The sequence below is a fragment of the Rissa tridactyla genome, chromosome 1 (genome assembly GCF_028500815.1).
Source record: "Rissa tridactyla isolate bRisTri1 chromosome 1, bRisTri1.patW.cur.20221130, whole genome shotgun sequence".
NCBI lineage: Eukaryota > Metazoa > Chordata > Aves > Charadriiformes > Laridae > Rissa > Rissa tridactyla.
The window spans coordinates 175393212-175409650 of NC_071466.1; the positions used below are offsets into that span (position 1 = coordinate 175393212).

Sequence of the window (16439 nt, forward strand, 5' to 3'; positions counted from 1 at the left end):
GTAGAGGACAGGGCAGAAAATGTATTCTGGGCAAGAGCTGGTGCAAAAATGCAGCTGATTATTCCATGATGTCACCTGCAAATGAACTCACAGGGAGAGACAGAAGGTTTGAAGAAAAACCACTACACACCTTACCTGAGACCGATGCATGCCTGTAGGTTGTGCCTGCAGTATTTGAATCGAGATGATCCACGTTGCTGCTTACAGTTCCTTCTAATATATTCCCATATAGACAAGCAATACAGCGTTAGAAAACAGAACAAAACATGGACTTGCCTTTTCAACACCACGCGTAGAGTGGTGACACAGCAGTCACGCAGAAGTGGTGAAACAGTGGATCACCTTTCAGCACATTTTCTCTCACTCGGTTCCTTAAAATGAAAACCGACAAAGATATGTCCAACACGATGTGTCGGTGGTTTCCAGTTACAGCGTACTGCACTCAAAGCTTTGCAGGTTTTGCAGCACTGAATGGGCATGTAGCTTAATTATAAACCAACCCCGAATCCATTATTACCATATATATATCCCCTAAGACAGAGAGCTAATTGGATAATTTTCACAGTTCTTAAAACAAAAATTAATTTGGATCTTTCTATTTTTATTATTTCTGTATTTCCAGGGATAGACAATGATCTTGTGTAATGCTTAATATACATGTAATACATATTCTGAAACAGGCACTTTTCAAGTTTTATTTTTACTTGCTGTCAAAATATTTCCAGAAAATATCACTTCTGCCCACAGACCTCCCAGGACATTCTGTCCCGAATCTCTGCAAATTCATGTCCGCATCTAGGAGGCTTTGGAATTTCTGTATGCAACCAGGAGAGCGCACTGTCATGTTACTTTGGTATGAAATATGATCGATTCGTTGCTCTTTGCTGCTTTCTTTGTATTACAGCACTACACAGATGGTATTACACAGATTAATACACATTATTAATCTTTCACATAATGTTATGAAATTAAATTACTGAATAGCTCCATGTATACAGTAAGAGCACAAGTTTGAATGCACAATTATTTTTATCAGCTCCTTTAACGGTATAAAAATATCTTTAAATTCAATATGAATGTGATGACCTGCTTTCTATTACTTATCTAAATAAAACAGATCAGTTTTTGAGAGCACTGGTAGTAGCCTCTTCTAATGATATCCAGCAGAACTGGCTATAAAAATATAAATAAAGATTGTTTCTTCTATATATAGAGATATACCAGTCTCTACAGAAATTGCCTGAATAATTTAATACAGTATGACCTAATTTCAATACAATTGTAATCATCCTATAGAATTTGTGTATTCTTCACTTTTTATTCATTCAGTTTCTAATTTTCACAGTGTATATTCTTGCTATATTAGTAGCGCAAAGAATCTGTAGAAAATTGAGTGGGAAAATTAAAAATGAAAATGATGTGCTGCTTTATATATATATTTTTTTTTTTCTTAAAATAGCAACTGGACAAATTCTGCTTGTCTCCAGCTCTCCAGTTCTGTCAGCAGCACCACTGTAGGTGCCACTGCATAAGGGAAGGAGGGCTGGAAGACAAGACATTATGTGGAAATTCTTTCTTCATGACTGAACTGGGGGATCTCCTGCTACACAGATGCTCCCCTATCCCTGTAAAGCATTGGTCAGTTGGTTTTATTTTGTATTTATATTGAAAACCAGTTCTTGGAGACAATTGCTTGGAAATATTTCTTTTCCCGACCATGTATGTTATGAAAATTGTGACCAGTTCACACTGAATATTGGCTTTTACTCTAAAGCCAATACTAAATGTGTCACGGTAGCATGTATCAGACTGCTTACATCAAATTGTACAATAAACTACTTGAATTACTTTTCAGTTTTTCAGTTTGCCTCTACAGGAAAAAGAGTCGCATTTTCTAGTATCTTATCTAAGCTGTCAGACAAGAGTGCTACTGAATGTCGTGTTTGAGCACAGGCAGGTCCCCTAAAGGAGAATGTAGGAATCTTCATCATTAAGTACTTTATAAAATAGAAAACACTTAAGCACATTTGGAACTTCTGGAGTTCATCTGTAAGTTGCATAAGGTTTCTTAGCTTTCTCCTCCAACTGAAAGAGGAATGACGCACACATAGCTCTTCCACCTTTGTGGAGATAAGATTATACAAGATTATGACTCTATAATATCAATTTATCACAGTGCTGCACGTACTGCTACCAGGTACAAATACAAATCATGAAAAACATCTGTAAGTCCCTATAAGCAATTTGTCAGAATACTTTAAAGTACATGTATAATAAATGAAGAACACATGTTTCATAGGAACCAAATGAAACTAGAGCTGTACCGAATGCTTTGCCAGAGACTTGAACAGCTGTGGACATCACCTCTCTCTCCCTCTATCCAGCTTTAAAAGGCATTGTTTTCCTTTTAGCTTGACAGGTGATGTTTACAATACCGTCAGTCTTCCTGAAAGACAGACTCCCCCAAATATGTCTGTAGACCATTTCCTTCTCCTTAAATGCTGCCTTTTGATTTTCATTTTAGATATTTGGCGCTTTCTGCTAAATGACAAAGGGTCCTCACTGCACCATCCTTGCCAGCTTCTAAAAAGACATCAAACACCTACCGTCATTTACTTAGGAAAAAATATCAGGCTATATATGCAACTGTATAGTATTTTCTGTCTGGTACCTAGAGTTAAGAGATGGAAAAGTTTTGTACAGTTAATATTCTGGTCAGAGTGTGTGCACACAAACACACCCACATCCATACGTCTTTCAAGCTTCTAAAGAGGTTTGTCTGACTTTTCCTGAGCTCCATGCCTCAACAAGGCTCTGGATTTCTTCTGTTTGAGCAGAATATAAGATGGAAGCTCCAAAGTCTCTTTGCTATTATGTTTTGCATCTCAGATCAAGGGCACAGTTTTCGTATTATTCAGAACGATACATTTCTTTACACAGAGAAAAACTTAACAACCACACCCTCCCCTCCCAATCATATCAGTTGAATACTGTCACTTGCATGTAAATCCTGGGCACGCAGTTTAATTATCTCTCTATAGTCTTCCTACTCTACCAGTTTTTGCTTTGCTTCTCAGATAAGAGCTTCCTGCTTCTCTCATTCCTGTTTCAGATTTAGCTCCGATAATGACAAGCAGTGGGAGTGGAAGATGTTTTCTTTTATTAAATCTGCAAATATTAGTCCCCATACTTTTCGGTGTCTACAGTGATTTGCCGAACCTGAGAAAGGAGCAACAACTGTTTTACTTGACAACTCTGTGTTATAAAATATATTGGTATTAAATTTTGAGTAACCTTTCAAAATACTGAACAGTATTATATGCAGGAAAGGTGAGTGAATGATACACATTCTATTACTCAAGTCAAGCTAACATGCATTATAATATATAATAAATTTATAGTTTTACTTTGTTTTATCTGCTTTAAAAAGTAGCAGGAATGTAAAACACTTTCTTCAGCACCGAACATATGCAATCACCATTGTATATTTAAAAAAACAACCCGCTGATTATAAGATAGCTTAAATAGCCCCAAGTGTCCCTGAAGAGCTACTGTGTGCTGTGTAAAAGCTGAATAATCCTCCTCATGTCAGAAGGTGACTCTTCAGCTGTTCAGGATCATGAGCTGTTATGCTACCACTTGTAAAAAAAAGATTCAAAACACAAGAACATACATTTAGGTAAAGATCACTGTGATGGTACTGGAATTAATCTGCAAGAGCTGACAAGATTGAAATCAATCTAGCAAGAACGATTCAAGGATCTGTAGCTTTTACTTAAAACCAAACCACAAAGAACACAGCAAATTCACACCAAAATAAGTTCAACGGGAATATGAAATTTCTACATCATATTTGGCTCATTTTTCTTCTTTTACAAAGATAACTGGAAAAAAAGGAATATGTCCAAACACACTTTCTATTTAAATACATACTGAATGCAGTATTCATATAACACTAGAAGTGCAGCCTGTGCAAAAGTACTCAAAATCATTATTGCTCAGTGACCTGAATAAAATACTTTAACATTTAATAAAGGCACATTGATAGAAGAAAAGCTGTTTCAATCATCTGTATTTGTTTTAATCATCAAAATAGGGGAATTCACTTTGGCCCCTGTGCTTAGAAAAATATGACTTTGACTTTCAAAATCGCATTAGCTTTAATATTTAGTCTTAGTATTTACATGGTAGTTTCTTCCCATTCAAGCTCCACATCACCTACAAAAGAAACAGATACATTATATTAACTTGCCTTGTAAACAAATAGTAACTAATGGCAGATAACTGTTTTGGCTGAATTTAACAGACCTTGCAGGGAAAAAAGTGTAAGGCTTGAGCAATGACTATTACCATGTGGGAGACTAAAGGGCAGCAAAATGCTAGAAAATTACACTTCTGAAGTGAAAAAATGCACGTCAAAGTATTTATTTCTACTTCTTAGTCCGGACAAGTCAATGCACCCGCTATGAAAAAATAATATTTGAGACAATCTGTATCTCCATACCTTCCATGGCATCCAGAGAGTCCATCTTTTGCAGTGCTGAGTAATTTACAAAACATATGGGCTGACTACTTCCCCTGCTTGTCAACAGATCCAATACACATTGATGCAAAAATATATATTGTGCCTGTAAGATGTGAATACAAAGATGCTTGATTAGAAGAAAAATGTAAATCTAATACCAAAAAACTTTTCAGTTTTTTGTCTAACATTTAGATCTTCTCAAAGTAAATGCTGTTTAAATCAGCAATCTCAATACTTTGATGATCTCATGTACGCCTGATCTGATTTCATTCATTATGAGGTATAATGCATTAAAATTTGCCAAAACATGTTAATTCTTATGCCCAGTAAGATATATGAAATTAGACTAATCATAACTGAGACTAATAGCCTCTTCCACAATTTTCTGTAAAGGTTTCTTCTATGAAAAGAGCTTTGATTATTTTTTGCCACTGGATTCAGACTGAAGAAACTGAACCACACGAATGTAATATTTAGATAAGAATTTTTTCATTTTCCTAGCATAGAGAAAACCAGCAGGGTGCACTCAAATGCAAAAGTTCAAGTAAATCTACATGTTCTAGGAGCGTACATCATTGCTAAGAGCAAGAAACCACATTATTTCTGGTGATAGATCTTAGACTGTAGCATCATTTTTAACAGACTGTAATGCAAACGGTAGGCAGCTAAAGCTCATCTGACACTTCCAAGGACATAAAGTAACTCTAGGTAATGATTACTGAAAAGAGAAAAATAAACAAAAAGGAAATGTAAGAATGAAATAAAAGAATGACAGTAGATAGAAAGAAAATAAACAGATTAAGCGAATCTTCACATAGAAGAAGCACTGGGTATGTAGATGCAGAAAATGAACCAGATTACTGATTCGTTTAGGTTGGAGGGGACCTCTTGAGATCACCTAGTACAATTGCCACTGCTGAAGCTGGGTCAGCTAAAGCACATTGCCCAGGACCTTGTCCAGATGGGTTCTGAACACCTCCACAGATGGAGATGACAAAAAATAACTACCTTGACTTTTGCAGGGGTAAATATATTAGTGTACTTTTTCTGCTCAACAATTGTTATTTTGTTTCAGAAGTACCATCAATTTTCAATTCAAGTGTCTCAGTTTTACATGAGAAATTTGTGTTTACACAGATATGTTTTAGGGTCTTAGCTCCAGAGCCATGGGTAATTAAACAGACTTTCACAGGCCCCTGAGGTACACAGTAGCATTATGCTTTTCAATAGCTTGCTTACTGAAGCAACAGCATGGCATTCCTTCAAAGTAGCCTTTGTACTTTTCTTGTCAAGATGATAAACTTTAATGAATCCACTGGACAAATACGGATTTCTAGAATAAAAGTCTTAAGTTTCAGTGAAGTTTAGATTGGTTATTCCAATTCAGAAGGCAGACTCTGAAAGCTCCATAGTCTCTTGCATTCATACAGCTACTTGTGAGCCTGTAGCAATGAAAATCTTTCTGGGTTTGCCAGGGCAGAGTGACGCAGGATACCTGGGCAACGTACATGTGACAGATTATTTTCCCAGTTACAGTTAATGATGTTCTTAATTATTTGAAAGTCTTTTTATGGTTGGAAGTGGGAGAGAGAATAAAAAAGTTCACTAAAAATTAGGTTATGCACTTCACCTGTTGTCCAAGGACAGGCCTTGGTAACGTACAGGCCACCAGGCAGAGTACCAGGGTATTGAAATTATATCTACATTATGGAATAAAATAGTGCCTGGGTACATCGCCAGCTGGTGCAACTTGATCATCCAAACTACTTCAAATTGTTTGGATAGTCCCTCACTTAGTTTTGATCCATGTGAACCAGTGCTGTCTCAAGTAATTTCCAGGTGTGTTTCAGGAGTTACTACAGACTATGGGTCATTCCCTCTAGAGAGCTTGGACACAGCTATCTTTTGTGAAGAGAGTGGTAATTGCAGAGGTGTTTAATTGCAGAGATGTGGGACATTTTGAGCCCATTCGCTACAGCGACAGCGAGTGACTCTGTTGGCAAAAGGAAAACTATTTTGAAGAGATAATCAAGCAAAAAACGGGTCTGAGAGCAACCAGTTTTTATTTATTTTACTCATAGATTCTGCAGACAGTTTGACTGAGGGATCTCTAAACTGAGTTCTGGGAAGGACTTGCTCCTCTCTTCATATCTTCTGTGCTGATCATATAAAATCTGAATTATAGACTACTAAAGAGTGTTTTATAACAGAACTGTCAGAATAGCTTGACTACTGAATCCACCATAAAACTTTACAAGATTTGCCTCTTTTTGGGTAAGTTTTAGTGCTGATCAGTATTTTGTAGTCCTGCAAACATGAGCTAGAAATGGCCTGGAAGGAGAACAACCTGCCTGAGGATTTTGCAGCTAGCATATAGATCAATACTCGTTCTGGTTCAAAACTACAAGACCATCATCTCCTATTGCATTTTGGCACATCTTTTTCTAGCCTCTGACAAAATACGCAAATGAAGAGGTACACAAAAATAATACACATTTTAAAAATGTACACTGATCTTATCAAATGTCTTACTGTTTTAAGGTGTTATTTTGGGGGACCTCCCATTAAACTGCCTTCCAGCTTTTGCCTTATTTTCAGATGATTCTATTTCTAGTCAAAAGCGTAAAACAGCAACCAAAAAAAGTATTCCCAGAATTCATCATCACAGGAAAGTCCTGGCAATTGTTTAGCTGCATCAAGACTCCAAAAGGAAAAACTGAAAGCAAATGGTAATCAGACAGCACCTTGCAAGAAAGAGCATGACACATTATCACCAGAAGGCCTCACAAAATCTTCTGAAGTGCAGTTGCTGAAGATAGGTTAATCTCTCTTTGTATGTTCCGACACACTTTTCGTATATTCTGACATGATATATAAGAGCAGAATTGCATTCCTAATGGAACAAGCCTCCTTACATTAAAATCAGTTTAAATCCGTCAGTCATGTGGAAGTTCATCCTGAAACTGCTCACCCATACTTAGAAGTAGGTCAGTCAGGCTGTAGACCCAAAGGCTTCAGGCAGCAGCCCTGGGCTGGATTTGCAGGACACTTATGGCCAGAAGCCTTATGCAAATACAGCTGGATTTCCATTCCACCGGGCATTTAGGGTCAGCTTTGAATTCTGCTGTTACTCCTCCACAAATGCCCAGATCTCCAGGTACAGCAGAGGTCTTCCTTACTAGCAGGTCATCAATAACTTATATCCATACTCAATAAGTCTGCCAGAAATGCACTTCTTTTTTAAACCCAAAACCCACCATTACCTTGATTTTGCAAACTCTGAAGTTGCGCTTAATTCTATCCATGTGTGTTATTTTATTTGAAGCAATTTTAAAAGAATCAAGGAATCATTAATAAGGTCAAAGGTAAACGAATATTTAAAAGTTTGTAGGACCATGCCACATATCCATACACAAAAAAAGACAGTTAAGTAGTAAATAAAGTCAAATTAAGTAGTGCATGAGCAAATAAATTTTTTATTTTAACAACTGTTCTTCACCCAAAACTCGAAATGAACTTTCTCAAAGTCTGAGGAATCATGACTTAGGTTCTAAAAACTAAACATCTCAGAACTCTTTTCAGCACTTGTCAAGGCTTTGCTGGCCAAATATACTTAAATAGATAAAAAGAACACATTTGCACAAAGCTTGAAAGCCAAATAGAAGCAGGATTTGGTAGAAAATGGATTAGGCGGCTGATTGTTACGAGCTTTCAAGTCTTGTTATGTAGGAGATGAGATGATCACATTAGTAACTTCTTAACAACAGAAAACAGAATAGATAAATATGTAAATCTTACCAGATTCTGTACCATACACATTCTTTCGCTTCTTAACTCAGCCACGAGTCCATAGATATCCACAAAATCATGGTCATTTATATGTTGGGTTAAATGGTCAAGTGCAATATAAACACCTGTTCTTCCAACACCAGCACTGCAAACAAAATACACAAGATAAAATGAAGTTTTTCTGGTTTAGTATAAAATATTTTCTTAGAATATTCTAGTTAAATTAAGTTTATTGTGAAAAGAAAACTTCAGAAAAAATTAAATGTTTTTCACTCTGTGTGTGTGTGTCTCCTTGCTGAATGAGATCGAGTGAAATCCGGATTCGAGTCATGTTCTGGTTTTGATTTTACAAGGGGTTGCATCAGACAGATGAGATATAATTCAACCAAACCTGTATAAGTGGAAAAATGGTCCTACAGCTTTTCTGTGAATTTTCTAGAGCTCACTAATTCAAAGAAAAAGACCCACAAAATTTTTTGAAATCCCACCTGGATTCTATGATGCTTTTGCTATTTGAAACAGTATGGGGTATAGCAAAACTTTTACAATATTTACAACACTTTTGAAAGAAGGATGTGTGTGCAAGACACACTGGTAGCCAGTGTTATTTTATTTCAAGGCTTGAAAACAAATAGGATTTTCTCAAAATCATTATCAGACTTCTCTCCACTTAGTGTAATAAATGCAGAGTATATTACTGTAGATAATCAGGAAATTACAGCAAAACTCTTGAATATGCAAGATCTAATGATCAGAAAGTAATGAATAAGCTCTCTGGATATGAGAACACATGCTGCTGCTTTGTAACACTGGGAATTTGAGCAAAGGGGATGGGATTCATTGCAGAGGGGCCCCAAAGCACGTAAGTGTCCTCAAAATACGAAGACCGTGTAGTTCTCTCCTGTAATAGTCTCTCCGGCCCCTGCAGTAAAGGGAAATGTCAAACTGTCAATGACAATGACATCAAATAAAATGAGGCTTTATCACTCATTGTGGGTGGCACGTGTAGGACACTGAGGACAAATAAAAAGAACTCCCAAGCATGATAATCTTGGACTTGATGACCTTAAAGGTCTTTTCCAACCTAAACCACTCTGTAAGTGGACAGTTAGGGAAGAGATTTGTGGCACCAAACCCAGCTTTTTCTTCCACATATTTCCAGACTCACACTGAGTGAGAATGGGGCAAAGAATCAATCACAGACCTCTGAATTCCAGTCACTATTTTGGAGCACTCATTTGGTGGGAACACTGACCTGCATATAAAATGCAGATGCACTCACCACCTTCCTGAAGACTCAGCCTTCTTCACACACTTACTCTTTGAAATAGCTGCTTGAGAGTCTTGGGTATGAAATCAATGGGAACTATGACAGCTGAACACCTCTAACCACCAGACCTTATATTTAAGAGCCTAAATATAGATTTTAGCTGTTTACAGGCATCCAAGCTTGAAATCTGGCACATGCAAACCCTTATTCCTATTCGTCATTCTCTGTGGCTCCCAAAGAGTTTCTTCCTCTTGATATGTGGCGTGTACATTTAATACAATTTTTAATACTTATTTCTTAAGAGGAGCTATAATTATAATGGAAATAATTTAAACCAACATGTCAGTTGCTATTCCTCTTCTTACAATAAAGAGGAAAATTGAGAGAGAGGAAAATCCAGCAGTACTTTATGGTAATTGCTGAACTAACTATTCCACTGACATCACCTCAATGGGATTTCCACAAGTGGAAGAACAGACACATTTTGGCATTTTACTCCTAGAAAGGACTAAGGAGCACCACTAAAAAACCTTCACTGTTGTCCATACTGGAACCACACCTGTGCACTCAGTTTTCATCGTTCTTCTTGCAACTTCCCTCAGCATTAATATGCACTTGAAATCCTAAGATAGTAAATAATGATTTGGTGAATATGCTTACCTGCAGTGAACCACCATTGGTGTATTATCGTGTGCTCGGCTCGCACGGATAAGTTTTACAAAATGGATAATTGGTGCTGTAGTTTCAGGGACTCCATGTTCTGGCCAAGAAGTAAAGTTACACTGTCGCACCATCATGCAGTCTCCATGCTGCGAAATATAAAATAAGGCAGTGTTTGCAGAAGAAATGTGACAGAAGATCTGGTAAGCTGCATCTAACCTTCTCAGCAATTTCATGTAAAAATGAAAGGCAAAATAGCATAATAAGATGTGCTTGTATCAAGGGATAATTCATTGTGAAGGTTTTTTGAGAGCTGGCATCAAGTCCATCTTTTAGAAAGTATTAACGTCTTCAGCAGTCACTCTCCATTTGACTTCAGTCACTACATCAATGTAATTTGTAGACTACAGGTTGAAGCTTCTATAGCTTGTTTAGAAGTTTAATGCGTTGGGACAACAAATTTATTTAGGGAAAAGCAACCATTCTAGGACTGATCGAATGTAATAAAGGCAAACACACATATGTTGGTAAACACAGATATGTTTTCCAAGTGTTTGATGCCCTCTCAATCAGAGCAGCAGCAATATAAACTCAAAGAAAAGAGCAGGTTATGATCTGATATCTAAATTAACTATGAAGGACATAAGAATAAAAGCACAGCATCATGCCAAAGGCCTGTCTAGACCAATATCCTGTTTTCCAACAGTAGGCAAGAAAAAATCTTAGGGAAAATTATAAAACATGACAACAATGTGTCTATAGTTCCACCGAATATCCTTTCGATTCGTAATCGTTTGTGATACGTGAACTGCCTCAGTTAGAGATGATATCTTGAAATTTAGTAGTAATTGTCAGAATTTTCTTCTACTAATTTCTCCAGATTTTTTAAGTCTTTAGCATTCACAATATCTTGCAGCAAGGAGTACCACAGTTTAATCAACTTTTAAATGTATTTTGAACCAACCACTTGCTCTTTTCCTATTGCAAGGGACACTGAACAACTGTGAACAATTATATGTAGCAACTACTTTGGGTCTGTATTTTTAAAATTGATCAACATAAAAACAAGAGAAGTGACTTTGGATGCAATATGGCAATAATTGTGAATGATTTCCCTCACATATGCTTTTTACCTTCACTGGAAGGTCATAAAAAATCCATCCATTTGTAAATGGAAGATGAAGCACAATCTTAAAATCAGCAATGTGGCACATGCAATGAAATGCTTATAAAGGACACAGCTTCTTGTGCAGGGTAGTTCAGCTACAGTAAATGGATCACTTACTCAATTCAGCTTATGCTTTGTTTTCTTTTCAGCCTCACCCTGGTTAACACAGGTGACTTGGCATTTGCTGGCATGCATTTTTACTCTAAATTGTCCCTTTTCTACTCTATGTCTTTTGTCTATGTCATTTTAAAATGCTCAATTGTCCTGTACTATGTGCACAACATATCCGTATGGGGTGACCACTGAGACAATCCCCTATCATCTGCTGTGTTCCTTTTGTCACCTGCGTGTGCCACAGGATGGTAATGTATTGGATTGCCCAGTTCAGGTCCTAGGATGTGGCTGCATTACATACAACACAGGTCAATGTTGGGAGTGCAAAAGAAGACTGACTTCATCTTGGGTCATTATGCCCGGATCGCTTTCTGAGCCTACCTACTGGTCTGACTTAACACTGGGTGCTAATTTTTCCAAAGAGTGGAACCTGTAGTTGTGGATCATGACAAAGATGAACGTCTATGCTGTACCCCTCACCCCCCTTCCCAGCACAAAGAGTGGGAGTAATACTGATGATTCTCATTTATATTGGGTGAATCTCCTGGGGGTGGAGGCCAATATGACGGGTGGTACAAGGAAAAACAGCTGCGCTGCACCAGAGAACTTGCCCTTTAATATGAGAGGGATACATTCAAAGGGATTTGTCTGATCCCAGAATGGTTAGGATTACTCCTTTCTAGAAGAGACAACTGAGGTGTCCAAATAGAAACTTCACCTCCCACCAGACCAGAGGTTCAGTAACCTTGATAGGCCCTTCATAGCATGTCAGCCACATATCTGAGCTCTTTGTGACAGAAACTGGAGAATATTCTCAGGAAAAAAACCAACCCAAATGAGGAATGAAAAAAAATATGCAGGAAAACCGGGCAGTACAATGCATATGCATTAAAAAAAGTAAAAGACTAACACTGAGGGATAGTTGGGTGGGATGGAGCACATCTGATGTTCTTTGAGGTGTTGGATGGGTTTTATTAAATCAGGTTCCAGTTCTGGCTTACCCTTTCAATTTTTAGATCTCTGATGGTCCAGTCTATTTGAATATCTTCCATCAATTTAGTAATCACTATATCCCCAAACACAGTAACCGGTTTATTATCTTCTGGCCAGTACTGATGACATCTTATCTGCAAGGAGATGATTACTAATTAACAATGATCATAGTATAATCTTGACGGAAACTACATACAGAATTTCCAATTATATCAAATGCTGTTAATTGGTACACTGGTAACTTACCCGTCCTTTTTCAAAACATTGTGTAAGCATCACAAGTGTTTTTGCTCTTGTCTCCCACACCATTCTCCAGAAATCGCCCACTGTTCCTGGTAACGGTCCCTGAGTTGCAATAAACTCATTTGGACATAAATAACCCTAAGAAAAAGAAAATACTTAATACATAATGGCTGGCAAGGAAAAAAGAATTTGCATGTGACTCACAGTTGTGCCTGTATCTATCATGCCTGAGGCTAGGACCTTGTCAGACATACTAAACTAATCGGCATAGGTCTGGATAGCCATTGCGTGGCAGATGGCCTTGGAAACCTGAAGAAGTAATGGCATTTTTTCCATCGTCTAGATCAGTTATGCACCAATGCTTTAATAAAGTTTGGGAAATGCCATCCTAATAGAAATGCATTCAGTAGAGAAATTACAGAGATATCAGGTCAGTAATTCCCGTTTTAAAATATCTAAACCTTCACATTAGCCTTACTGCAAATCCAGCCAGAGGCTACCAAGAACTGTGTCAGGAAGAAGCCAACAAAGTAGAATTAAATAGTGCGGAGGAGCAGTGGTCTTTAAGAAACCTTCTGTAGGGGTTGACTTTTATTTTAGTGTTCGATTCTGCTGTTAAGTTCATTTATAAATTGATGTAAAACCTGGGGAGAAGGAAGTTCGTTGAAAAAAATCTGTGTAAATGCTGTGAGTGCATGGCTTCTCATGGATATGGTTTCTCAAAGAAACTAAGCATACCCTACAGGAACTCTAAGTACTACAGAAGGTCTAATATAACAATAGCAATAATAGCAATAAATTTATGCTGTAGAGCTAGCAGTCTATAATATCACAGAGTTCTGCTTATTGCTCAAAACAACTGACACAGTGGTTTATAGCAACACTCCTTGTTGGAATTATAGGCCTATAATTCACAGCTGCCTGTTACTTCTTCCATCTATAATATAGAGAACAGGTGGCAGTGAGAAATTATGTTAATCCTCCCTAGTTTAAGAATGAGGTGAGAAACTGTAATTCAGGGATGTAAAGCTCACAGTTCAGTTACTGACTTTTTCTTGTTTAACCAATGAAAGTAAAAGTAGCATCCAGGTTCCCATTACTGTATACCAGCCTGCTCTTTCCCTTTCTTTATATGTACGCTTATGTATACACACCGAGATAAATAGGTGCTAAATACACACACACATATGTTGTATATTTACAGCTACATGCACATATATATTTACGCATCCACAAATATGTGAAGTGAGAGCGTATAAAGGGCAAAGCTTTAGCCCTGGGAAATGGTAACATGACAGTTGCCTGTTCACGGATGAACGGGGACCTAAAATCAGATACCTGTATGCAGTAAAGACATGCCAAATCTTAGCAGGCAACACTCTCTGCAGCTGGATTTTCCCGCTGTTTTGTGGGAGTTGCTGTTAGTGTTCCCTGCTAAGCCTTGGCATGTCAGTGAGAGGAAGGGAAAGGCGAGGCCACGCTCCAAGCTGCCTGGTCCCCTCAGTGGTTCTGCGTATAGTCCCAGCCTCAAGTAACAACGTGACATGGCTCTTCTTTTCTGCCACCTGTCAGAATCAGGACATTCCATATAAAGTGAATAAATAACTTTTGCTAATGAGAAGGGGAGATGCTGTTAAGATATTCACTCTCAACTCTATTGCTTCTTCCCTGTGAATGTCTCTTAGTTACCTGGAAATAACTATTTCTACTTGCCATTGTGCCATCTGTTTAGACTACACTCTGCATGTCTTGCTATGTGTTTGAATAGTGCTTAGTGCAAGTCAAGTCTTGACCTCACCTGAGACCACCAGCCACTTCTACAGAAAGATAAATGCATAATTATGAGCGATGCTTGGAGCTTCAATGGGAAAAAAATGAGACAGGCAAGACTGGAGACAGAAAAATAGATAGAATTTACTGAGAACGCAATTAAAAAATGGAAGGTCTTGGAAGAAAGCTGAGGATTAGAAGTATAATACTCATTTCTTCTTCAAGAAACCTATTTGCATTTTCCTCCATCATCATTTTCACAACATAATAAAGGGCACACCAAGCCCTTTTTCAGTTATCTTTACATTGTCCTATTCATACACAATAGCTCCAACTGCTGAACCAAGAGACAAAATAATGCCTGTCGCTAAACAATTGACTTCAGCGGGAGTTTCACTATTGTCTTTAATGCTAATGGTATAACACAACTTATAGAAAGTAATTTGCTGGATAGTTTTGATTACTACTGAAAATCATTGCTTAGCAAGGAAAATAGGATAATTTATATTTTTAACTAGTCGTGTTCATTGGCACAGGAATCACTTGAAGCATGCCATGGCAACAGTAGCTGTAGTGAATGAAAGAAAAATTAGAATCCTGCTATTGCAAGTTATTTTTTACTTTCTTCTACCAGAAAACAAATATAGTAAAAATATGAGAAATTCTCTACTTACAGACACATAGCTGGCATTAATGTAGTCAGATCCAGGAATCCCAGCATCAGGCATCAGCTTTACTCTGTTGTTATTATCTATGATGGAAATAAAGTCTAGTTAACTAAAAAATTTGTTCAAAAACCATAGATACATGTAACAAGTGTTCCTAGAGTGCTAAGAAATCATAAGTAATGTTATTGTTGTTAATCTATCAATATTTGACATCGTTGAACGCTAATTATAAAGGCAATTCAACCAATTTCCATTACCGAATGGTTATCCTTTAATGTTCCAGACATATTTTAATATAATACTTTCTTATTAAAATGGTGAACATGCCCAACCCTCAAATTTGACGTACGTATGGGAGGATCCTCTGCCTCAAGGTAGCCAGTGTAGTTTAAGCCATGCTGCTCTAGCACAGACAACCCCCGTGTGAATCAGACAGCAGGGTCAGGGCGCTGACGGTCTTTCCTGTGTACTTGCTGTCCAGTCACAGCTTTGAGCCAGATCCTGGAACCTTTACATACTTTTACTTCCTTAACATAAGGTAAGCTCATTGTTACAGAAAAAATAAAATGATTGAGGGTTTCCGATTTGGGCCCACAGCATGCACGCGGAAATTACAAAAACCAGGCAAGATGTGAATATGTAAATGCTGAAAACAAACATTCCAAATTTTGTTGTTTGGTCCTCGACTTAGAAAAACAGAAAAATAGAAGAAAAATAGAATACAAATAGAATACAAAGTTAAAGATCTATGAAACTCATCTGTTTATATTTCATTGTGTGTCACAAATATCATTTTTTTAGTGACTGTAGCCTAGAGTATGTCTTGAACAAGGCAGTAGATAGCAGGAACAGCTGCTCTGAAAAGTTAATAGCACAGAATGTAGCATTATTAACCAAGGAATGCCATGCTCCCCATCTCACATCACAGCTAATGCCTAAAATAATAATGACATTTCTTGTCTTATTAACTGAAAAATGAAGCAGTGTTGAGTACAGAGAGACAGACTCCTGTCTCCTGTGATAAAATCTAGCCTTGGCTTATAAGTTATCATACAGTCACTCTGATCTTCTGTGGGACCTTTGCAGCACATGTACACATATCCACGACAAAGCATACCCAGGCTCCTGAGGTAGCTGAATGCACAAACATGTGGATTTTATATGTTTAAAAAAAATACTCCCTAAAGGGCAAAAAAAACCCAAGGAAGAATGTTAAAGAGTTTGCTACATGGCTTGAAT

At 37.5% G+C, this 16439-nt stretch overlaps 1 protein-coding gene across 2 annotated transcripts in view; it reads right to left on the reverse strand.

Annotated features, from left to right (window-relative positions):
• Positions 1-1380: 1380 nt before the first annotated feature.
• Positions 1381-16439, reverse strand: part of PTPRQ (protein tyrosine phosphatase receptor type Q) — a 139494-nt gene continuing 124435 nt past the window's right edge. For both annotated transcript variants that reach the window (XM_054224774.1, XM_054224768.1), the window contains 7 exons: positions 15207-15283; positions 12766-12900; positions 12528-12653; positions 10245-10393; positions 8324-8459; positions 4505-4628; positions 1381-4218 (listed from right to left, as the gene is read on the reverse strand). In XM_054224774.1, coding sequence (XP_054080749.1) covers positions 4181-4218; positions 4505-4628; positions 8324-8459; positions 10245-10393; positions 12528-12653; positions 12766-12900; positions 15207-15283 — 785 coding nt within the window. In that variant the 3' untranslated portion in view covers positions 1381-4180. The remainder of the gene's footprint in view (positions 4219-4504; positions 4629-8323; positions 8460-10244; positions 10394-12527; positions 12654-12765; positions 12901-15206; positions 15284-16439) is intronic.